The sequence below is a fragment of the Sus scrofa genome, chromosome 12 (genome assembly GCF_000003025.6).
Source record: "Sus scrofa isolate TJ Tabasco breed Duroc chromosome 12, Sscrofa11.1, whole genome shotgun sequence".
Lineage (NCBI taxonomy): Eukaryota > Metazoa > Chordata > Mammalia > Artiodactyla > Suidae > Sus > Sus scrofa.
The window spans coordinates 6500007-6523654 of record NC_010454.4 but is presented as its reverse complement, the minus strand read 5'-3'; the positions used below and the strand labels follow the sequence as shown (position 1 = coordinate 6523654).

Genomic DNA, 23648 nt, shown 5'->3' with positions numbered 1-23648 from the left:
CGACTAGGAACCATGAGGTTGCGGGTTTGATCCCTGCCCTTGCTCACGGATCTGACATTGCCGTGAGCTGTGGTGTAGGTCGCAGACGCGTCTCGGATCCTGCGTTGCTCTGGCTCTGGCTCTGGCATAGGCTGGCAGCTACAGCTCTGATTAGACCCCTAGCCTGGGAACCTCCATATGCCGCGGGAGCAGCCCAAGAAATGGCAAAAAAGACAAAAAAAAAAAAAAGAGAGAGAGACAGAGAATTCATTGGTTGATGTGATGGAGAAGCCCAAGGATGCTGCTGACCTAGAGCTTAGGTGGATGTGGACATTCAAACAATGGCACCTGCCTTGTTCTCTCTGCCCATCAGTATTCTTCCCACTGACTGCTTTGATCACAGGTGGGCTTCTCCTTGTGGGGTCATGTGGTGGCTGGCAGCTCCAGGTCACCTCCTCACAGCTCCCCAGTTCCAACAAAGCCCTGTGTCTAGTGCTCATTGGACTGAAATGGGTCACGTGTCCACCCATGATGGTGGGGTCTGTCCCACCCGTGCCCCATCCATGGAGAGTGGGAGCGAGCAGTTGCCAGGGAAAATGACGTTTTAGATGCAGCGACGGACGCCCCTGTGGTAATCCCAGAGACGGCTGGGTCACAGTATTCCTTAAACATTTAGTAAGAAGTGACTGAAAAAGAACAGGACCGAACCTGTCACTCTCCCGCCTAAATAGGACTGGTTGTGTCCCACTCATGGTGCCACTTAAGACTGAATAATCCAACTTAGTTCATTAATCACCAGACGGAGGAATGAACAGATGCCATCCTATATACGACTGGTTTCTTGGGGCTGAGGAGCGAGACCTTACCCTGAAGGTGGGGGGGAGATGGAGGAAGATGACCCAACTTTCAGTCACCCAGGGAGGATGCAGGAGGTGAGGCTCAGGCTGGAAGAGAGGGAAGCTCTTCCTCCCCATTTGGGGATCAGAGTCAGGCGGTGTGAAGATGCCTGAATTTTTCCACTGGGGGGTTAGGCATGAGCAGCCCCCAGACTCATGAAGGCAGATGAGAGGGAGGCAGAAGCCCGCCAAACAAGGCCAGCATAGCGGGGCCCCCCATGAGGAAGGGCCTCTGATTGGTTTGACACTCGGCAGTCGTCATCTTGAGTCCTAATTTTTGTACAAAGAGCCCCAGATGTTTATTTTGGGCTGAGGCCCAGAAATTATGTAACACTCCTGCTATCAAATAAGAATCCCTGGAGGGTCTGGAGTCCCTGGTGGCGGAGCAGGTTAAGGATCCGGCATTGTCACCGCAGTGGCTCAGGTCACTGCTGCAGCGTGGGTTCCATCGCTGGCCTGGGAACTTCCGCATGCCGCAGGAGTGGCCCCCCCCTCCAAAAAAAAAATCCCAGGAGAATCTGAGCCTAGGTCTCTGCAGTCGTTTTGACCTGTTCTCTGGGGCGTACCTCCCTTCTTTTGGCCTCACCCCACACCTGGTTTCAGGTGAGCTGTGAAGAGCCGGCAAAGGTCCGTCTTATTCTCTGGGCCAGTTGAATGGCTGAGGAGTGAAGGGGCCATCACTGTGTCAGCAGTAGGGGGAGGTCACTGGCCAGGAATGACTGTGCCTCGCAGCAGAGGGTCCTGGGCAGCGGGAAGCATGGTGCGGAAGGCAGCTCAGAGCACCGAGGTAGACAGGTGAGGCCCCAGCCTCTGGCAGGTCCCCAGGGGCAGCGAGTGGCTGCCACATAGGCTGGGGAGCAGTAAATGAGAAGCGTGTTTGTGCTTTGATCACTGGGCTGGATGAATAGTAAGCTTTTACTGGTGGCTATTAGTTAACCATGGGAGCCATTATTAGTAATACATATTTATCGACATATCTGAGAAATGCAAAGCAAAGCAAAAAGGTATCTGTGATGCCATCACTTCAAAACACACCTTCAAATAAAAATGGAATTGTACTCTATGTATATCTGTGTGTGTGTGTGTGTGTGCGTGTTATATGTAACATATTGTTCTAGACATAACATATTGGTTTTATGTATATATATGTATAACACATATATTCTTTTTCAGATCCCTTCCCATTATAGGTTAGTATTAGATATTGAATACAGTTCCCTGGGCTATGCAGGAGGTCCTTGTTTATCTTTCTCAGTTGGGCTTTTTATCTTATTTTATTCTATTTTATTGGAGTATAGCTAGTTGATTTACAATGTTGTATTAGTTTCAGGGGTACAGCGAAGTGAATCAGTCATTCATATAAACACATCCATTCTTTTTTCCCATATAGGTTATTACAAACTATTGAGTAGATATCCCCGTGCCCTACTAGGTTTTTGTTTTTGTTTTTGTTTTTTAGGGGGAGGGGTTGTCTTTTTAGGGCCACACCCACAGCATATGGAGGTTCCCAGGCTACAGGTGGAATAGGAACTATGGCTGCCAGTCTACACCACGACCACAGCAATGCGGGATCCGAGCCATGTCTGTGACCTATACGCCGCAGCTCGTGGCAGCACTGGATCCTTAACCCACTGAATGAGGCCAGGGTTTGAACCCGCATCCTCATGGATACAAGTAGCATTCTTAAACTGCTGAGCCACAACAGGAAATCCCCACTGCTGTCTTTCCAACAGGTCCCAGCTTTTTCTGAGGGGTCCCAGATGTTTTTCGATAAAATATTTCACCTCTCCACTAGTTCTGCTCTCACTTTCCATCCGCCAGACATCAGGGTGTTTCAGGGGAAGGACACTGGGTCTCTGGGGTTTAGTCCTTCTGCTTTTGTGGCTCATTAGTAAGGCTGTGTGGACTTTTGAAAAGAGTGCCATGTCTGTACTTTGCAACTCCTTCCAGTGACTACAGGGCTGGCATTGGGCAGCATGGCTGAGACCAGGGGTTGTGACCTGTGGCTTCCTCACTGCAGAAGCCCTCGTCATCCCTGATAGAAGGCAGCCATCCGTGTGGGGATGCCCGAAGGCGACTCCTTGCGGCGGCTCTCCCAGTGACAAACCCATCAAGCAGGCATTGGCTTGTTGTTTTACTGGGGGAGAAAAATAGCATCAATACAAGAAGCGCTGCACAGATCTGTTAATTCAGTGCAGAATGCAGACCAGCTCGTCTGATGGCTTCGCCAGTTGACATGAAGGCAAGGCCAGTTAACCTGGGCCAAGGGTTCTGATGGACCCTTAGAGTCGCTTCAGGCAAGCATATTCCTCCTCGAAAGGAACAAAAAAGGACTATAAGCTAGATGGTTTCAGGGGGCTTGGTAACTTTCCATTTCTTCACTAGGGTGGTGAGTATGTGGGCATTTGCTTCCTTATCCCCATCACACATGTACACCTTATATAGACATACAGTGTGAACTAAATATTTTATAACTTAAAATGAATCAATGATGGGATGGGAGATAGCTGGGTTTGTGGTGCTGAAAATAGAAAGGGTGATGAGAGAGGGTGTGGGGGGCTTCAGAACCTCCCCAGGCTGGAATTTTTATTCTGGAAGACCAGAGAAGACATCCCATCCTTTCTGCTGAGCGTAGATTTTCTACCACACAAGACTTCAGAATGTCCCAACTCTATTTCTGACCCTTTAGGAACAGAGTCTTACTCCTTCTTTAACTCTGACCCCATCCTTAAAGTTGCTGCAGCCAACCAGTGAGTCAGTGACCCTTCCTAGATGCTGGAATCACTCACCCTTGTGACAGGCCCATGTGAGTTTGCAATCACAGTGGCCTACTTTGGGGAAGGGCTTATGCTGGGTGGGGAATCTAAGTGACTGGAGGAGCCCTTTTCCCAGCTGATGAAGGGCTGCAAGGCCCTCATGACAGACAACCTTAGCGTTCCGACAAAAATTGCTAGAGAGTTTTAGGGGGGCACTAGAATACACCAGCTGGGACCTAATGCAGAGAACCCATGTCTAGAGAACAGTCTGGATAAGATCTATGGCTGCCATGAGTTCCCGTTGTGGCTCAGCAGGTTAAGAACCCAACTAGTATCTATGAGGATGTGGGTTGGATCCCCAGCCTCTCTCACTTTGGGTTAAGGATCCGGTGTTACCGTGAGCTGTGGTGTAGATGTGGCTTGGATCCTGCATTGCTGTGGCTGTGGCATAGGCTGGCAGCTGTAGCTCTGATTAGACCCCTAGACTGGGAATCTCCATATGCCTCAGGTTCGGCCCTAAAAGGCAAAAATTTTTTTTTTAAATTTTAAAAAGATCAATGGCTGCCAATCTTAGTCCATATGTAAACACCAGCCCTTAACAAAATACCAGTCAATTTGTAAGATCACACACACACACACCATGAATCTATGTTGGCGGAAACTTACCAACTGCCCCTCTTGAGAAATACCGCCAGCTCTTCTGACTTGGGGTGCTCAGAGGTCCCCTCTGTAATGAAACTATAGTCATAACTGGTGGTTTAGTAGAAACTTTCTTAACCAATCCCTTTCTTAACCAACTTATTAGATCAACCAACGCGCTTATCAGATTATTAGACTGAGCCAACGGTTAACAAGAGTCAATTGCATTCAGGCCAGTCATACAGGTTAAGTATAATTACGTAATTAAATGAATTCTTCTTTTAACTAATCAATTAAGAATATAAACAGAAAGGAGCTTGACCAAAGACATAGGGTGTCAACAAAAAGAGAACTGTTATTTCTAAAAAAATCTAAATTGAATGTTTTAGAAAGGCGCCATTAAAGTGTGCCATTTTTAAAATTTGTTTATAATGATTTTTATTTTTTCCATTATAGCTGGTAGCATGCCATTATTTTAAAATGTCATATTAGGAATGAGTAAGAAGACTATAACATATTCAGAGTGAAACGTAAAAATGAAAAAGTGTTTCACAATCAGATTGCTTCATAAATCTCTAGAGGGCCTTGCTCCATATTAGGGAACCTGCCCCTGGAAACTCCAGCACCAGACACTCTATGGGATTTGTACAGAAAAGACACCAAGCCCCTTCTTCCAGCAGACTCATAAGCAAAGAAATGGCTTAGATCAACATCCTAATACTGGCAAATGATGACACTTTAAGATATTTTGAGCTAAAATAAAGCCATTAGTGAAAGAATATATCTTTTTTATTTTTGTCTTTTCAGGGCTGCACCCATAGCATATGGAAGTTCCCAAGCTAGGGGTTGAATCAGAATTGCAGCCTACACCACAGCCACAGCAATGCAGGATCCTTAACCCACTGAGCGAGGCCAGGGATCAAACCCGAGTCCTCATGGATACTCGGGCTCATTACTACAGAGGCGTAATGGGAACTCAAAAATAAATAAAATAAAATAAAATAAAATAATAAATACATTGTATTTATTCCTTCCTGATTCCTTAATTTAACCAACTTTTCCAATGAACTGACTATTAGCAACTCCAGTTACATTGGGTAGGAAGGCACCTACTTGGTAAAATAAAAGGCTGACCTCCGTATCAGTCCCACCTGATCGAAAAAGCTGTTGATGCAGAAAGCAGCTGATTTTAGCTGGTGGCCCTTCCGAGGCCAAAAGACTGTGGACTCCATAATCAAGGTGTCAAGAGAGAGTAGCCTTAGGCCACACTTCAAAGTTTATCTTCATCATGTCTTTTGAAAGTGGCCGACCCAGTCTGTTTTTCTCCTTCAGCTGACTCTCAAAGAGACTCTGTCTTTTTTCTTTTCTTTTCTTTTCTTTTCTTTTCTTTTCTTTTTCTTTTCTTTCTTTCTTTTTTTTTTTTTTTTTTTTTTTGTCTTTTTGTCTTTTTAGGGCTGTACCTGCAGTTTATGGAGGTTCCCAGGCTAGGTGTCGAATCAGAGCTATAGCTGCCAGCCTACACCACAGCTCACAGCAACGTGGGATCCTTAACCCACTGAGCGAGGCCAGGGATTGAACCCACGTCCTTGTGGATGCTAGTCATGTTCGCTAACCACTGAGACACAACGGGAACTCCGAGGCTCTGCCTTCTGAGAGCCGGAAAGACACACACACAGTTTTCAAAAGGAGACTAACCAAACCCTCCAATTTTTATAGAGTGAAATATTTAAATATTAATCATTCCAAAACCCAAAGAGGAAAACCCCAGAAACATTAGTCAGGCTAAAAATAAGTGGGCACTTCCCCAGAGCTGAGTGGTCAGATGTCTTGGCATTTGCCTTAACAGCATGTACGTTCCTGGAAAATAGGAAATGCCACCCTCACTCAGAACAGAGGAACCACATCTGAACCTCCTCTCTTTTGCCATAAAGGTGCCAGTCTAGGCCCTGAAACCGGCCTAAGCAAAGTCTTTAGGGAGCAGCCTGGTACCTGAGACCAAGGTACCAATCTATAAACAGTAAAAAACAATTTCCTTTCACATGTCTTGCGCAGGTCTGCCTCCCTTCCCCCACCCTGACCACCTCCCCTGCACGCTCAGGCTTGAACAAACGGTACTGGACTCTACCCCAAACCTAAAGACCCTAAATGCTTCCCATGAGGACCACCAGTCAGGAATCTGCTCTGTCCAGCTGTAGAACAGACTGGACAAATTCCACCAGTACCACGGGCTAGTCATCTCCATCTCTAAGGACATAAAAAGTCCCTTTTCAGGGGAGTTCCCGTCGGGGCGCAGCGGAAATGAATCCAACTAGGAACCATGAGGTTGCGAGTTCGATCCCTGGCCTCACTCAGTGGGTTAAGGATCCGGCGTTGCTGTGAGCTGTGGCTAGGTTGTAGACAGATCTGGCATTGCTGTGGCTATGGATCGGGTTGCAGGTGTGGCTTGGATCCTGCATGGATGTGGTATAGGCCAGCAGCTATAGCTCTGATTGGACCCCTAGCCTGGAAACCTCCACATGCCACAGGTGTGGGCTTAAAAAGGACAAAAAAAAAAAAATCACTCTGGCTGCTGGGAGGAGGCTGGACTCAGGGACAGAGAACAAGAGGGACTCCTGGCTGGGGGCTTGACTTGTTTGGTAACCATGGAGATGACAAGCTGGGATGGGATTCAGGATTCCAGAGGGACAGCTGCCAGCATCCTAGAACAAAGGCAGTAAGTCCTGTGTCTGCAAACACTCACTGACTGTCCCTGTGTGACTAGCCATGTACACACTCACACAGACACACACACACACACACACACACACACACACACACACACATCAATGGCCCACACTCCAGAGCCAAAACACCCAAGTTCAAATTCCAACTTATCCACTTGCTAGTGGTAAAATTTGGTAGGTCACTGAACCTCGATGTACCCAGATTCCTCATCTGCAAAATGGGGGCAATAAAACCTTCTGCGGGTTGTGGTCAGGATGAAATGAGCTCCTGCAGGTAAAGCTTTTAGGGATAAGTGCCTGCCACATAGCATATTCTTTCCCAGTGCTGCTGCACAAACTACCATACATTTAGTAGCTTAATTACAAAACGATGCAAATTTATTCTCCTACAATTCCAGAGGCCAGAAGGATGCAATCAGTTTCCCTGGGCTAAAGTCAAAGAGTCAGCAGGGCTGGTTCCTTCTGGAGGCTCCAGGGGAGGATCCATTCCTTGGCTTTTCCAGCTCCCGGAGGCTACAGGGTTCTGTGGATCCTGGCCACGTCACCAGGACCTCTCTTCCCACCATCATGCCATCTTCTCCGTGACCTTCTTGCCTCCTTCTTATAAGGACCCTCGTGATTATGTTTAGGGCCCAGCTGGATAATCCAGAATAATCTCCCCATCTCCAGATCCTTGACTCCATTACACCCGCAAGGCACCTTGTACCATATCAGGAAACGTTGTCAGGTTCTGGGGATTCAGATGCCACTAATTTGAGGGCCGTTATTCAACCCATCACGCATGGTCAGCAATAAATAAAGGTTAATTACTATTATCATTAGCGTCGTGATTCCTCCCTCAGCAGCTCCAGGGTGTACCCCAGCCCCCTCCCAGGCTGTGTGGGAGAGAAAAGGATGTGCAGAGACCCCTATCTAACCCCCAGGAGCCCCGAACCCGAGCCTAAGCTGCCCGTGGGCCTCCATCGCCAGCTGGTCCCGGGAGGGGACGAGGGGTAGAAAGCAGATAAAGCAGGAATGTGATTGCAGGCCTCAAGGGGGGTCCGAGGGGCACCTGGAGCGCAGGCTAAGCCTTCTTGACGGCACTGTATTCTGTGGGCTCCTCGTGGCTCCTACTGGGATCGTGGGCCAGGAGGTCCCCCATGTTGCTGTAGGTCGCCTCTTGATTCTCATTGTCCCCCAAAGACAGAGCTGCATAGGCGATGTCCTCCCTGGGGAAGGGAGCCTGCAATGGACATGTCCTCGAGGTTAGAGAGGCTGGGCCCAGGGATGGAGGAGGCCTCGGAAGGGCCTGGGGAGACAGACCCTTCAGGGTTCGTGGAGTCTCCCCTCCCTCCACTCTGCCAGGCACCCGAATCTCTGGCCACAGCCGAAGACCCGCTCCCCCCATTCCGTGCCTTGGCAGCATGTGAAATGGGCATGCAATTTGCATGGAATCCCAGGTCCCTTGGCCCGTCTGGGTCTCCCCTGGCCCAACATGAGGACCGTGTCTGACCAGATTCTGAGTCTCCCAGGGCTGAGACCCAGCATGGAGGGACTTCCAAAGGCCAAAACCCGCAGGTGCTCTGCTGGCAAGGCTTTCGGTGGCTGCCTGGTGCCCACCTCCCCCATGGGCCGGAGAAAGCCCATCCCCAGAGGAGGGGCAATAGCAGGTCTGGTCAGAGCCCACAGCAGCCTCACCAGGAACGTACCATGGTAACATACTCCACATCCTTGGGGCGGCCCTGGGCAGAGGAGGAGGGCTGGGTGGAGGCCTTCCTCTGGGAAGAGCCAGAGTTGGGCTCCTGCAGGTTCAGGTTTGCGTAGCAGAGGTCGCTCTCCAAGGGCTGAAGAACATAGAAGCGAAAACTCGGGTTCCTCTTCCACGGACGGACATGTGGCTCTCAGCTCCCCCTCTCCCAGCTTCCTCTGCCACCCCCGCTTCCTCTCAGTATCCCACGCCTGCCCCCCTCCCCACCCCACCCCCTTCTGGCTGACCCCAGCATCCTCCCAGCGCCACCCCGCTGGGCCATGAGAATCTGGACACGTGGGCACAAGTTGTGTCTGATACTTTTGGACCTCGGTGCTCCCGGGCCACAGAAAATGAGGAAGAGGGGGAGAGGTGTCTGATGTCTCGGCCCTGACCTTGGGGACTCTCTTACCTGCTCTGGGGATGTTGCAGCCCCTAAAAGACAAAATTGAGCCAAGTTAAAAAGGCTATCCAGAGACTCACAGGCATCCCCAGGCCTGGGGAAGAAAAGGGGTGATTTGGGCTCAGGCTCAGTGAGGAGACCTGGTAATGCCATCATTTCTCCACCTGATTCACCATTCAGGGGTCAAGGCCGAGTCACACTTACCTTCCCCAGTTACCCAGCTGTCAAAGCCCCCTCCACCCCCCCCACCCCCGACCCCAAGGCTCTTGATTTATGTCTCTCTCATCACCCTTGGCCCACTGAATTCTAACCAGTTTGGGGGGGGGGCGTGAGCACCTGGGGGGCCAAGGCTGCTTCTCCCATGCCACCCTGGTGCTGGCTGTGCCAGGCACACAAGGGCTCCATCAGCACAAGCTGTCCGTGGAGACAGGGTTGCTCCAAGCTGCACTTGCAGTGGAGCATTCGAGCTGCACCAGCACCGGACGGTCCAGCTCTCAGCTGTTCTCTGGTTTCTATTTCTTTCCGTCCCGGCCCCTCCCTTGGCCACCCTCATGCCCCCTGCTTTGGAGACAATGAAGACACAAGATCTCCTCCCCCCTGGTTTTAGACCCTGGGAGGGACAGAGGGTACTTAGACTGTAGGTCACAGACAATACATTTGGGAGAAAATATGATGAACAGGAGTCAGGCCTCCTCTTTCCAGGGTTAAAGGGGCCCCAGGAGAGCCCAGGGCCCTGTGGGTTCTGGGAAGCGGAGGAGGTGCAATTACTGTGAGAATGTGGAAGTGGGGCCAGACAGGAAAAGGGTTTGGCTGAGCCCAGACCTCGTGATTGACAAGCACAGGCTCACCAGCAGAGGCCCTTCCCTAAAGGGCGAATTTACACAGAACAAGTAGGTCAGCCTGAGAAAAGGCTGGGGCAGAGGAGGAGCAAAAGGAGGAGTCGCCCCAACCTTTTCGATGAAACCCAGGGGACCACGACATGTGTGTACACGCATACGTGTGCATTCATGTGTGAGCTATATTGTGCGTGCATGCATGTGCATGCATGTATACATGTGTGTTCGTACATATATGTGTACATTCGTCATGTGTGTATACGTGTGTGTGTATATTTCTCCCGGCCTCCATGTCAACTCAGTACCTCCTTGGCAACCACACGAATTTCACTAAAGCATCTGGGTGACCTAGGAGGGTTGCTGGCCTAAGGCCATTGCCACCTGCACCACCAAGAGCCAAACCAGGAAACAGACAGGGAGGAGAATCAGAGAGGTGCAAAGAGCGTGGGGCGGGGGGGTGCTGGGGGGTGCAAGGCGGATCTGATGCCAAAACCTCCTGGGCTCATTGCCAAGCTCCAGCTTCTTAGAGCTGCCCGCGGCCAGGGCCTTTGAGACAGCACCCCTTCCAGAGTGTGTGAGTGATCCCTTGGTCAGACGGCTCTCAGATGACCTCAGTGGCCATCGGCCTCACACACACACACGTCCACCCAGCCCAGCCCCAGCCCGGGGACAGCCAGGTCTCCTCACCTTTCTTCTGTTGCTTCACCATCCTCCAAACCACGACGGAGGCCACCACCAAGAGAAGCAGCAACACAGCAAAGATGAGGGGAAGAAGGGTGCTGAGATTCCCGAAGATGCTGCTGGAAACGACAAAGGTTGTTCCATGCCCTTGGCTCACCTGCCTCTAGCCTCATGCCACCCACCAGGGAGCAGGGACGGCCACACACCTTTAGGCCTTTTGACTTACGGGCCTGTGGTTCCTGGCCTGCACACCCCCACTCCTGGGTGCCCTCAAAGATAGTGTAAAAAAAAAAGGAGCAGAGGGCTCCACAAGGTCTAATTCCATAATGGATCTAGAAGCCAAACAGAAAGGGCAACAGGTTCCCAAAATCTCCCCGCTGCTGCTGCTTCTTTTTTTTTTTTTTTTTGCTTTTTAGGGCCGCATCCGTGGCACATGGAGGTTCCCAGGCTAGGGGTCGAATCAGAGCTGTAGACGCCAGCCTATGCCACAGCCATAGCCACACAGGATCTGACCACATCTGCGACCTACACCACAGTTCATGGCAATGCCAGATCCTTTACCCACTGAGCGAGGTCAGGGATCGAACCTGCAACCTCATGGTGGCTAGTCAGATTCATTTCTGCTGCACCACAACAGGAACTCCGACGTCTCCCCACTTCTACACTTGCCCCTCTGCACTGGTTGAACAGTGTCCCTCACCAGTAACTCATGTTCACTCAGAACTTGAGAGGGTGACCCATTTGGAAATAAGATTTGGTCAAGTTAAGATGAAGTCATACTGGATTACAATGGCCTCTAATCCAATGACTGGTGACCTTATAAACAGGAAATTGGAGACACAGGCACACACAGGGAGAGGCCAGATGATGACAGAGGAAAGACTGGAGTGATGCTGCCACAAGCCAAAGAATGCCTGGCTTATCAGCAACCACCAGAAGCTAAGAGACAGGCCTGGGATGGAGGCCACTTTTGAGCCCTAAGAAGGAGCCAAACCCGCCAGCACCTTGATTTCACTCCTGGCCTCCTGAGCTGTGAGAGTGCATGAGAGGAGGCCCCGAATTCCTGACCCTGAGGGGCGGGAGAAAAGCTCTGGCCGGGACCTGGGACTACAAAGGGTCCCCCTGTTGGAGGAGTGGGCCACGGGGAGCAGCAGCCTCGGAGCTGGCTTACCTGCCGTTGGGACCGTGGCTGGTCATATTCAGGGAGTCATCTCCTGAGGTGACAGGTGCTGTGAACGTGTTAATAGCGGAAGTGGTGGTCGGCACTGTCGTGGGTGCTTAGCATAACAGACAGATTACACACTACTCTGCCTGCTCACCTGCCCCCAGCCCTGCACGTGGCTCTGAACCTGGGGCAGGGGGCAGGGACCGTGGGCCGCCCTGGCCTGAGGCGTCTGGAGCAGGGCATGGAAAGGGGCCTACAGCCTGGATGGCTCATATCTCCCTGGCCGCCAGGACACTCAGAGCCTCGGGGGTGGGGTGGGGGCTGGCACAGGGCCAGGGAGGATGTCAGAGGGGCCCAGGGTCGCCTCAGGACAAGGGCAGCTGGTGCTCAGTTGAACTTGGAACATTCCAGCTGCTCATGAGGGGACCTCCGCCAGTGCCTCCCCCATCTTATTTATCCACAGGGACAGGAGCAGAATGGGGGTGTCCAGGTGGCAGACACACCCAGGATCTGTCCCTTCAAAGGTCAGGACCAGCCCTGAACAAAATCATAAGCTTCAGGAAGAGCCTTTGCTTGGGGCAAGTTATTAAGCTTCTACAGTCAGGGAGGTCACGTCTCAGGAGCGGTGTCAGGATGGACGAGACGATGGACGGGCTGCGCTTTGCAGTCTAACCTGCCTTCCAGGCTCCAGGCGTGGTGGGCGCTCCCTCAACTGGGTGCCCGCCCCCCTTGCCACAGGTACCCTGTGAGCTGCTGCCCCCTGTCCGAGGATCAGCGGGGGCAGAGCCCAACAGATAAACTCGTTCAAACCAAGGCACTGAGACCTTGGAGCTGACACGCCCAGGAGTGTTTGCCTTCTAGAAGGAAGCATTAGGAATGTCTCCTTAGGAAGGAAAAACTCATTAATCCCAGATGTGTCAAAGGCTTGTGATGGGATTTCAGGGAGCAGAGGCCTTTCCAGACCCCAGGAATTAGCCAGGGCACCACGACTCTGCCGGCCGGGTCTTTCCCCTGAGATGGGCTCTGGAACAGGAGCCGTGAGGTCCCCGCCCCAAACCACAGAAAGAGCTGGGACACCCAGCACCAGGGGTCCCGGGGGGTCATTCCCGGGAAGTGGGGTCTCCGGGTCCCAAGGAAGAGGCTCCCTTTGGCCTGAGACTGGGACCGTCCCCTTCATCTCTTTGAGCAAAGACTCAGGCACTGACTGTGCAGAGGGAAACCTCACGCGCCGGGAAAGGCTCCATCCCGCCCTGGGGAGGCCCCGGGAGCCGCGAGAGCATCTAGGCAAGCTTGTCCCTCCAATCCCAGGGGTCAGTGGGGCATCTAGGGGACCTCAGGACTCATACACCCTCTGGGACAGTTCCCTCTGAGGGACAGCAAGGTCCCTGGAGAGGGACCTCGGGGACCAGGACAGAGCAGGCCCTGAGAGACACATCCACACACACACATGCTCTTACCTGGGTCAACAGTCACCCTAACTTGGGCCCCATGGTCAGTCCCGACTCTCGCAATGCCACACCAATAAATGCCTGCATCGTCCAGCCTGAGCTGCTCTGTGGTCACGGTGATTGTGCGGTTTTCCCGATCGTCCCTGATGGACACACGGTCCCTCTTCACCTCCGGCTCTGATGCAGTGGTTTGAACAAGGATCTTGCAGCTGCTCCAGTCGGCTCCTCGGCACCACCACTTCCCGTGGGACTCCCACCCAGGAGTGTATCGACACTGCACAGTCAGGGAGCCCCGCTCCTGGCCCCTCAGTGCTTTCGGACCTGTGACAGGAGAGGAGCCTGGAAAACACACACCCACGTGCCTGTCACCTCCCACCCTGAGGGCGGGCCCACAGCCCCCTGCAGGGCAGAGAGCTCCAGGAACCCCGAGGGGCTCCCGAGGTGAGTAAGAGCCAAGGAAGGAAAAGTCTTCCACCAGAGAGACCTTTTGTCCTTCAAAATCTATTGGGTCAAAGCCACCAGGAAAATTCCATAAAGGCACAGCTGCAGATCTCCAAAAAAAAAAAATGTTGACAGAGCCATAGTAACTTCCTGCCATTCACCCCCTCCCTCTGTCTATGGCCAGGAAATCTTTCTATTCCCAGCCATGTCCCCTGTGTTATGCTGGGCCTATGGGCAGGAAAGACCAGAAGACCCATTTCCACAGGAGATGACTTGGCACTGATGACCTCAGGAGATGCCTCTGAAGCAGTCCCATCCCCGAGCTCTGGAGAGGCTGTTGGCCAAGGATCTGATTGTTTCCACTGGCTCTACAGTAACCACCCTGGCAGGACCGCCTTTGAGCTTGACCAAAACAGTGAGGCCAACTGTCTCCCCAGGCTACACTCCATGTCATCCAGATCCCATCTTCTTCCCATTGAATTGCTTTAGTCCCTTTGTCAAAAAGCAAATAAGGGAGTTTCTGCTGTGGCTTAGCAGGTTAAGAACCCGACAAGTATCCATGAGGATGCAGGTTTGATCCTGGCCTCACTCAGTGGGTTAAGGATCCAGTGCTGCCTCCAGATGCAGCATAGGTCACAGATGTGGCTCGCATCTGGCATCGCTGTGGCTGTGGTGTAGGCCAGTAGCTGTAGCTTCGATTCGACCCCTAGCCCGGGAATTTCCATGTCACAGGTGCAGCCCTAAAAAAAAAAAAAAAAGCAAAGAAAACTTTAAGGAGTTCCCTGGTTGCCTAGTGGTTAAGGACTTGGCATTGTCATTGCTGTGGCTCAGGTTGGATCCCTGGCCCAGGAACTTCTGCATGCCATAGGCTTGGCCAAATCAAAAATAAAGATACAGAAATATATCAGAGTTCCCAAGGTGGCACAGCAGAAACGAATCTGCCTAGGAACCATGAGGTTGCGGGTTCGATCCCTGGCCTTGCTCAGTGGGTTAAGGATCTGGCGTTGCAGTAACATGATTTTGGAAATTCTGACCAATGTAGTGAGACATGGAAAAGTATAAAATATATAATTATTTGGGGGAAATAACATTTACAGAAATTTTTTAAATCTTAAAATTATTTTAATTTATAATGGAATTCAAAAGAATGGCTAAATACACAATAAATATACTAAAATCAATGGCTTTCCTATAAACCAGTAATAAGTAGTTGGAAAAGAAAGTGGAAAAGTTCTCATTTACAATCGTTATAAAGATGTATAAAATACCTAGGAACAACCTTGACAAAAAACAATCAGGAATTGCAGAACAAAAATGCACACAAACCCAGTGAAATCTTATTGACAGACGTAAAGATTTCAAATACAAAAGAAGAGCTAAACTATGACCCTGAAATGAAAATGTTATATATTGTAAAATTTTTCTTTTTTTTTTTTTTTAATGGCTGTACCCACGACATATGGAGGTTCCCAGGCTAGGGGTCCAATTAGAGCTACAGCTTCTGGCCTACACCACAGTCACAGCAATTCAGGATATGAGCCGCATCTTTGACCTACACCACAGCTCACAGCAACTCCGGATCCTTAACTCACTGAGCAAGGCCAGGCATAGAACCTGAGTCCTCATGGCTACTAGTTAGGTTCGTTACCACTGAGCCGCAAGGGGGGAACTCCCAAAATTTTTCTTTCTTCCCAAATAAAGTGTTAAATCAGAGCTGCAGCTGCTGGCCTACACCACAGCCACAGCAACTCAGGATCTGAGCCACATCTGCAACCTATGCTGCAGCTTACAGCTTGTGGCAATGCCAGATCCTTAACCCGCTGAGTGAGGCCAGGGATTGAACCTGCATCTTCGCAGAGACTGTGTCGGGTAATTACCCCGCTGAGCCACAATAGGAACTCCCAGACTTTTTAATATCTTAAAGATGAGCAGTGAGCAAGAACTTGCCTGTCAGATAGTAAAGTACACGGCCCATAATAAAGAAACCAGCTTGGAAATCTCACAAGACTAAATAAACATATCAATAGAATGCAGTTAATAGCCTAAAAAAAGACCTTGTCTATTTAAGAATTTCATATATGCCGTAGAGTATTAATAAGAAGAGCAGGGGGAGTTTCCATTGGGGCTCAGCAGATTACAACCTGACTTGTATCCATGAGGATGTGGATTTGATCCCTGGCCTCTCTCAGGGGGCTAAGGATCCAGCGTTGCTGTGAGCTGTGGTGTAGGCTACAGACGTGACTCGGATCTAGTGTTGCTGTGGCTGTGGGGTAGGCCGGCAGTGCCAGCTCCAATTCAACCCCTAGCCTGGGAATTTCCATATGCCGTGGGTGTGGCCTTAAAAAAAATTTTTTTTTAATTAAAAAAAGAGAGAGAGAGAAGCAGGGAAGGGATGGGTTAGGAGATGACCCTATCTGGTCACCTCTTGGCTGCTCCATTTAAATTCGGAGAGATTAAAGAGGTCAGCATAGAATAGCAAAGCATGTTCTAAATTGTAAGAAAAGAGAAGTAGATCTTTATAAAATTCTGGATGGCAGGGAGAACTTTCTAAACAAAATTAATGGGCAACATCACACAAGAAAAGGTCATATAGGCAAATACCTGCAAAGAGGTCTCTACAGAATACAGCACGTGGACATACCAGTAAACAAACAGACAAACAGAAAACAAAACACTGAAAGGCAAAGAACAGACTGAGACAAATATTTCAAACAAATAACACAGGAAAGGATTAAGAGTGTTTCTCTTGCTTCATAGCGTTCCTCTTGATTAAGGATTAATATTATACAAGAAAAACCTTGGAGTTCCCGTCATGACTCAGGGGTTAACAAGTCCGACTGGGAACCATGAGGTTGCGGGCTCGGTCCCAGGCCTTGCTCAGTGGGTTGGGGATCCAGTGCTGCCGTGAGCTGTGGTGTGGTGTGGGTGGCAGACTTGGCTCAGCTCCCACATTGCTGTGATTCTGGCATAGCCGGCGGCTATGGCTCCAATTTGACCCCTAGCCTGGGATTTGAGAGCGGCCCAAGAAATGGCAAAAAGTCAAAAAAAAAAAAAAAAAGTAAGAAAAACCTTAAGACCCCATTTGGAAAATTGATGAGAAATAAGAAGAGGCAAGTCACAAGAAGAAATTCAGTGGACAATAAAATTCAAATGTTTAAATAATCTAGGAAATAAGACATGTGGATGACAATGTCATTTTTTACATATCAAACCAACTAAGTTTCGATGACTCCCGTTTTGCTGATGGGGATCACAGGTACCAGGGACCCCAAGATGATGCTATAAGGAATATAGCAGTTCAACCCCACAGAAAGCAGTAGGGCCTTTGTAAGTATCACACATAGCCACGCCCTTTCCCCAGTAGTGACACCTCTAGGATTTGGTCCCCAGGAGCTACAATGGGAAGGCCTCCATGTAAACCTGTAAGTGTGTGGTCATTTGTGTGCAGCCCTATGCATCTAACATAGATGGCTCTTCCAGCTTTAGTTGCTTTGTCTCAACTGAGCATTTAGTATTGGGTCTGACCTTTGAGCCATGTGTTTCACTCTCTTCTTTTTTTTTTTTTTTTTTTTTTTTTTTGGCTTTTTTAACACCCAAGGCTTAAGGAAGTTCCCAGGCTAGGGGTTGAATCAGGGCTACAGCAGCTGGCCATAGCCACTCGAGCTCCAAGCCACATCTGCGACCTACACCACAGCTCGTAATAATGCTGGATCCTTAACCCACTGAGCGAGGCCATGGATCCTAGTTGGGTTCGTTCTCCTGAGTCATGATGGGAACTCCTGTCCCACCCGCTTCCTAGACCTCTGTCCAGGTGGCCACTCGCCATCAACCTTGGCAGAGCACTTGTTCTGCAGTCACAATCCGCCCCCACCCCCACCCCCTAGCCCCCGCCGGCACAGAGGCAGCCCTGAGCTCCAGGGAGCACCATCCTCCCCAGGCAGGGTTATTCAGCCTAGGTGATCAGACTAACCCTCAATCAGGTGGATGCTGGGCCCTGGGGGAGGTGATCACTCACAGTCAATGTGTGACCATTGGGACTAGACCCCGCCTCCAGCACTGCCGGGGACATCAGCTTGTCTCTGCTCTGGGGTGACACAGCTGGGCTCTTGTCCACCTCTGCCAGCACTTACAGTGAGGCTTAAGTTGGACAGGGCATCTTATTTTTCTCTGGGCATCTTATTAATCTCTTTTCTGGAGTTCCCATCATGGTGCAGCAGAAACAAATCTGACTTAGGAACCATGAGGTTGTAGGCTCGATCCCTGGCCTTGCTCAGTGGGTTAGGGATCTGGTGTTGCCATGAGCTGTGGTGTAGGTGGCAGACGCAGCTCAGATCCTGAGTTGCTGTGGCTGTCGTAAGCCCGCAGCTGTAGCTCTGATTGGACCCCTAGCCTGGGACCCTCCATATGCTGTGGGTGTGGACCTCAAAAGCAAAAAAAGAATCTCTTTTCTCTCAGAAAAATGAAGCTATTAAGCCCCATGGGAACTTTCTGGTTGATTTTTTTTTTCTTGTGTACTTTTAAAACAATGAACTCTTTAGAAGAGGGAAGCAGTGCCTGGTAAGTGTGTTACTTGCCATCAGAAGTTAAGGGGGAGGCTGGCGACAGGTGGGCCAGAGGTTCACACTGGGGACTGAGTTCCTATTAGCATATACGTGTCTCTTCCACTTCCGACAAATGTTCCTGCTCTGCCTCAATCATTCTCAAACCATATACACACAAACACTCTCACACACACACACACACACACACACACACACACACACACACACCAGCACTACTGTCACATCCGCTCACCCTCAAGTTCCCCGGTTCCCCGACATCGGGGAAAACAAAGCAGCCCTTTATGTGTCTTCTCTGCTCTGTCATTCTGTCCCCTAACTTCTCACCCCAAAGCCACCTTCTCCGTTTCTACACCTGAACTCAAGGCTGAGTGTCCCTGAGCCACCCACGAACCGCGTGTCTCTCTCCTCCCTTAAGACCTTTTCCAGAGTTCCCGTTGTGGCACAGCGGAAGCGAATCTGACTACTATCCAGGAGGACACAGGTTCAATCCCTGGCCTTGCTCAGTGGATCAGGGATCTGGCGTTGCCCTGAGCTGTGGTGTAGGTCGCAGACACAGCTTGGATCGGACGCTGCTGTGGCTGTGGCTGTGGCGTAGGCCGGCAGCTGTAGTTCGGATTTGACCCCTAGCCTGGGAACTTCCACATGCTGTGGGTATGGCCCTAAAAAGACAAAAAGAAAAAGAGCTTTGCCTCAAAGAGATGCTAGCAGCCTCCCAGTCGGCCCCACCAGGCCACTGTGAAGCAAAATCAGGAAGCCGCCTTCTTCTGTTCCTCAAATGTACCAAGGCCAAGCTCATTTCCACATCTCAGCCCTGCTGTTTCCTGTGCCTGAAAAGCCACCCCCATCTCGTGGGTCTGCTCCTTGAGGAGCTTCCAGGAGCTCAGACGGCTCCTTCCCAGGGAACTCCTTCTTAGCCCACCCTATGGAAAACATTCCAACAGCCCCCCCAAGTTACACGGTGCCTGGGTGGCTGGTTCAGCTGTGTGCACAGCATGCGTCATTGCCTGGAAGTATCATTTTCATTTTTTCTATGATGGATGGAGTGAAGGGTCAAATTGGACCACGTGAAAGAGTCACAGGTCACAAGGGCTGTCCAGTCGCCCTGCCTTCCAGAACCTCAGACCCTAAGGCGCCCACAGAATGGCAAACGCTGCCCAGAAACTCTTCTCAGGGGACCTCAGCTGCTCCCAATTCTTCTCTCTGCTCCTACTTCTTGTCTTATTGAGATACATTCCATATAGTGTGCAATCCACCCTTTAAAAGTCTGTATAATTCAGCAGTTTTGTAGACAGTCACAAAGCCTCGCAGACATCACGACTAATTCCAGAATGTTGTCATCCCCCCCAAAAGGAAACCCCGTCCTCCCGAGCAGTCCCTCCCCCGGCTGGTGACCACTCCATCATTTTCTGTCCCTACAAACGTACATATTCTAGACATTTCACACGAGAGGAATCATACAGAGCACGATTCCTTTTGTGCCCGGATTCTTTCACTGAACTTACTATTTTCCAGATTCGCCCAGGGTGTAGCCTGGGTCAGTATTTCATCCTTTTCATGCCTGAATAATACTCCACGGTAGGAGTATATACCCTTTATTATCCTTCTATCGCTAATGTACATTTAAACCATTTCCATTTGGGGGCGACTATGGATTCGGTTGTCATGAACATTTGCATACATGCTTTTCACGTGGACACGTGTCTTCTGTTCTCCTGGCTTCATCCCTAGGAGTGGAACTGCTGGGTCCAGAGGTAACCAACGGTTCAGTATTTTCAAGAAAGTCAAATTGCTTTCCAAACCTGCTGCATCTTTTTACATTCCCGTGAGCAATGTCCTCTCCAGGTCATATTAATTGAGAGTTTCAATGATTGAGTGCAATGAGAGGATAAGGAGCGAGATTTGGTCTGGGCAGGGAGCGGTTACCACCATCATTTTCGAGGCATCCACTCATTCAGCTAATACTTACTCTTTGTCTTCTCTGCACCTGCTTTGGTTGGGGACATAAAAACCCCAGCCCCCGTCCTCTTGAAGCTTACATTCTATGTAGGTGGGGGTAAGGAAAGGACAAACCATAGGGGAAAATAATGCAAGAGCATTGCATTTAATTAGGGTCATCAGTAAAGGTCTCAGTGAGAAGCAAAGACTAGACGGGTGTGAGGACTGGAACCTGTGGCTGTCTGAAGAGGAGCTCTCTGGGCAGGTTGAACCGCAAGTGCAAAGGCCCTGAGGCAGGAGTGTGCCTGGTTCGTTCAAAGAACAGTGTGGCTGGGGTGGGCTGAGCCGGGAGAGCAGAGGAGAACAGGAGACCAAGGAGATGGTGTGGTGGGGGACCCAGACGGTGCCACCTTGCAGCCTCTGTAAGGACTCTGGATTTTCACTCTGAGTCAAATGGAAAGTCATTGGAGGGTTGGGACAGAGAAGAGACCGAATCTGGCTTACATTTTCAAAGGATCATCATGGGATCAGAGAGAAGAGATGGATGCTCCCAGGTTTTGCCCGAGCACTTGAAAAGATGGCGTCGCCAAACGCAAAGATGGAAGAGAAGGAGTTCTCTTGTGATGCAGTGGGTTAAAGATCCAGAGTTGTCACTGCAGCGCCTGGGCTCGCTGCTGCGGAGTGGGTTTGATCCCCGGCCCAGGAACTTCCGCATGCCGCGGGTATAGCCAAAAATAAATACATACATAAAAACATAAATAAAGTGTACGTTCATGGTTTAAAAAAGATGAGAGAGGCGTTCCCATTGTGGCACAGCGGAAACAGATCTGACTAGTATCCGTGAGCATGCGGGTTCGATCCCTGGCTTTGCTCAGTGGGTTAAAGATCTGGCATTGCTGTGCCTGTGGTGTAGGCCAGCAGTTCCAGCTCTGATTTGACCCCTAGCCTGGAATCTTCCATATGTCTCCGGTGCAGCCCTAAAAAAAAAAAGGAAAAAAAATTTTTTTAAAGATGGAAGAGAAAGGAATTCAAGGAGGGAGATGTGGTCAGATTACATTTGAAGTGTCAACATGTGAGCGAAGACGTGGAAAAACGTGGAACGGACCTTTGGATAGAAGGGTCTTGAGTCCAGGGAGATGTCCAGCTACAAAATCGGGAGTCATCTGCTTAGAGACGGTACTTAAAGCCAAGAGCGGAGAAGAGATCAAGAAGGGAGTGAACCTGGATAGAGAAGGCGTCCGGACACGGAGCTCCAAGCACCCCCAACATTTCAAAAGAAAGAGGAAATCCCCTTGATAATCTAAAAAATCCTACTGCACAGCACAGAAAACTCTATTCGATGTCCTACACAAAACCGTAATGGAAAAGAATATTTTTAGAGCATATATAAACATATATGTATGTACGTACAACTCAATCCCTTTGCTATACAGCAGAAATTAGCACAACATTGTGAGTCAACCATATTTCAATTAAAAATCTGGGCGGAAAAAAAAAAAGAAAAAAGAACATCCTCCTGGCTTTTTATCAAAACGGCATCCATCACCTTCAAGCTGCCTTGAGCCTCCATCTCTGCTCACACTCAGCCCCCCTTCCCTCTTCATCCTACCAAGCAAACCTCCCTTTCCATTTTACTATTTCTTTCTAAACCCAAAGCCTAGAATCGCCTCTCCCTCCCCATCTAGTTCCCTCCCTTCTGGGTCCCCTTCCACTCACCCTTCCCCCAGAGCCTTCCCTCGCTGGTAATGCTTTCTGGAAGGTGACCGTGCAGGAGCGAGTATTCACCAGCTCTCCTGAGCAACCAGGGCTCCTCTGCTTTTCCCTGACCAGCAGGGGCCATCAGGTTGTCCCTCTTGAGGGATCAGCCCCAGGATGGTCAGGAGTTAAGCCTGGTGCTGGGTTCATCAAGGGCACCATGCTCCATATTTCTGTTGGCCACTGTGAGCCCTGCATCCCTGCATGAGGGGGTGAGGGAGTGAAATACTCGGGCTCGTGCCTGGAGGGAACTACTTAGAAACGCGGTTGGTTTTTCAGCAGGACGCCTTGCTGGCCTCTCTCCCTCTCCCAGCTACTTTCTCCCGCCACATAGACTCTCCCTCTGGGCAGATTCAGGCTCCACTTACCTGACAGCTGGAAGAGGAGGGGGAGGAGCATCAGCAGGTACATTTTCTCTGCTTGCGGGTCCTCCTCAGCGGAGCCTGTCAACAGGAACCAAGAGTAGCCTCCTTCATCTTCCAGCCCTTCTGTTTTCGCTCACTCTCACACTGTACTTCCTCCTTCAGACCCTTCCCACTGATTAATCAAGCTAAAAGAGGAAGAAGTGGGATGGGTGAAACTTCAAGGCAGTTAGCAATGCAAGAAGTGATAGCGAATAAGCTTTTGAGAAACACCTCCCTGTCCGGAGCCACGACAGTTTCTCTAAAAGGAGAACTTCCTGGTCCCTTCATCGTCTTGAAGTTTGCAGACCCACTGGGTCCAAGTGGTTCTTATTCGAGCCTTCTCCCCTGGTGGGAAGACACAGGCAGGTGGAACTCAGCTCCAAGACTGATGGACACGATGCTCTAAACGTGGAATTTCAAGTGTCACCAAATTTTCGAGAGCCTGGAAGGTCAAGAGCTCCCCACTCTATTACAGGGGGCTTGGGCTGATTTCTGATGTGATCCTCTCCACGGGCCGCTATTTCTACTATTTAAAAAAAAAAAAAAAAAAAAAAAAAAAAAGAACATGACCACACTTGTGGCAAATGGAAAGTCCTCAGCCAGAGACTGAATCCAAGCTGCACCTGCAGCAATGCCAAATCCTTTCACACACTGCGCCGGGCTGGGGATCGAACCCGCGCCTCTGCAGAGACCAGGGGGAGCTCCAGGGCCACTATTTCTTAAAAGGCCAGTACGAGAGCTTCATCCTGCCCCTGCCTCCAGGTAGGATCAGATCTGAAATGCTGAACCTTGTCACCCTGGACCGTGTCCTCACTGATTCAGAAAAGTTCCCAAGAAGATGGAACAGTTTTCATACAGCAGAAGCAGAAAGGGATGAGAACTCTTCACCCTGGAAAGGCAAAGGATAAAAGGGGAAAGTATGAGAATCTCTTACATCCTTTAGGAAATGACCAAGGCGGACATGGATGGACCAACGGACCCCTCACATTCTGGACTGTTCTCTCCAGGAAGCACTTCTTCCAGCTTGAGGAAGTCGAGATGTAAATTATTAAAGCCGCTGCACACAACAAACAAATGGGGCCTTTTACCCCAGGAGGAAATACATGCCGAAGGGAATTTGGTTTGGAAAGTGGGGGTGGGGAATCATAGTCAGAGGATGTCCAAAGTCAACATCAGGGACAACCCCATGTTTGTCCTGACACCGACCAAGGTCACTGTCAGAGCAAACGGTGCAGGTGCGCACGGGTCTGACCCAAGGAGCTCCTTACCACCTGCATGCTTTTACAGGTTGGATGTTTT

General features: G+C 50.2%; 2 protein-coding genes across 10 annotated transcripts in view; one reads left to right on the top strand and one right to left on the bottom strand.

The window, feature by feature from the left end:
* Positions 1 to 23648, top strand: part of RAB37 (RAB37, member RAS oncogene family) — a 51131-nt gene that overhangs the window by 12011 nt on the left and 15472 nt on the right. The window lies entirely within an intron of this gene.
* CD300LF (CD300 molecule like family member f) lies at positions 2520 to 22504 on the bottom strand. Of its 9 annotated transcripts, XR_001299760.2 has the most exons (9): positions 22314 to 22503; positions 13262 to 13591; positions 11811 to 11916; positions 10646 to 10758; positions 9132 to 9154; positions 8682 to 8816; positions 8045 to 8215; positions 4298 to 4358; positions 2520 to 3187 (listed from the first exon to the last, which is right to left on the bottom strand). XR_001299760.2 is itself a non-coding variant. In XM_021066675.1 (8 exons), the coding sequence occupies exons 1-7, from the start codon at positions 22354 to 22356 to the stop codon at positions 8057 to 8059; spliced, it is 909 nt and encodes a 302-aa protein (XP_020922334.1). In that variant the 5' UTR covers positions 22357 to 22503; the 3' UTR covers positions 4162 to 4358; positions 8045 to 8056. The 9 variants fall into 9 exon arrangements, 8 of the variants coding, with proteins under 8 accessions (XP_020922334.1, XP_005668685.1, XP_005668683.1 ...); XM_021066675.1 differs by lacking the exon at positions 2520 to 3187 and having other exon boundaries at positions 4162 to 4358; XM_005668628.3 differs by lacking the exon at positions 2520 to 3187 and having other exon boundaries at positions 4162 to 4358; positions 10646 to 10755; positions 11811 to 11868.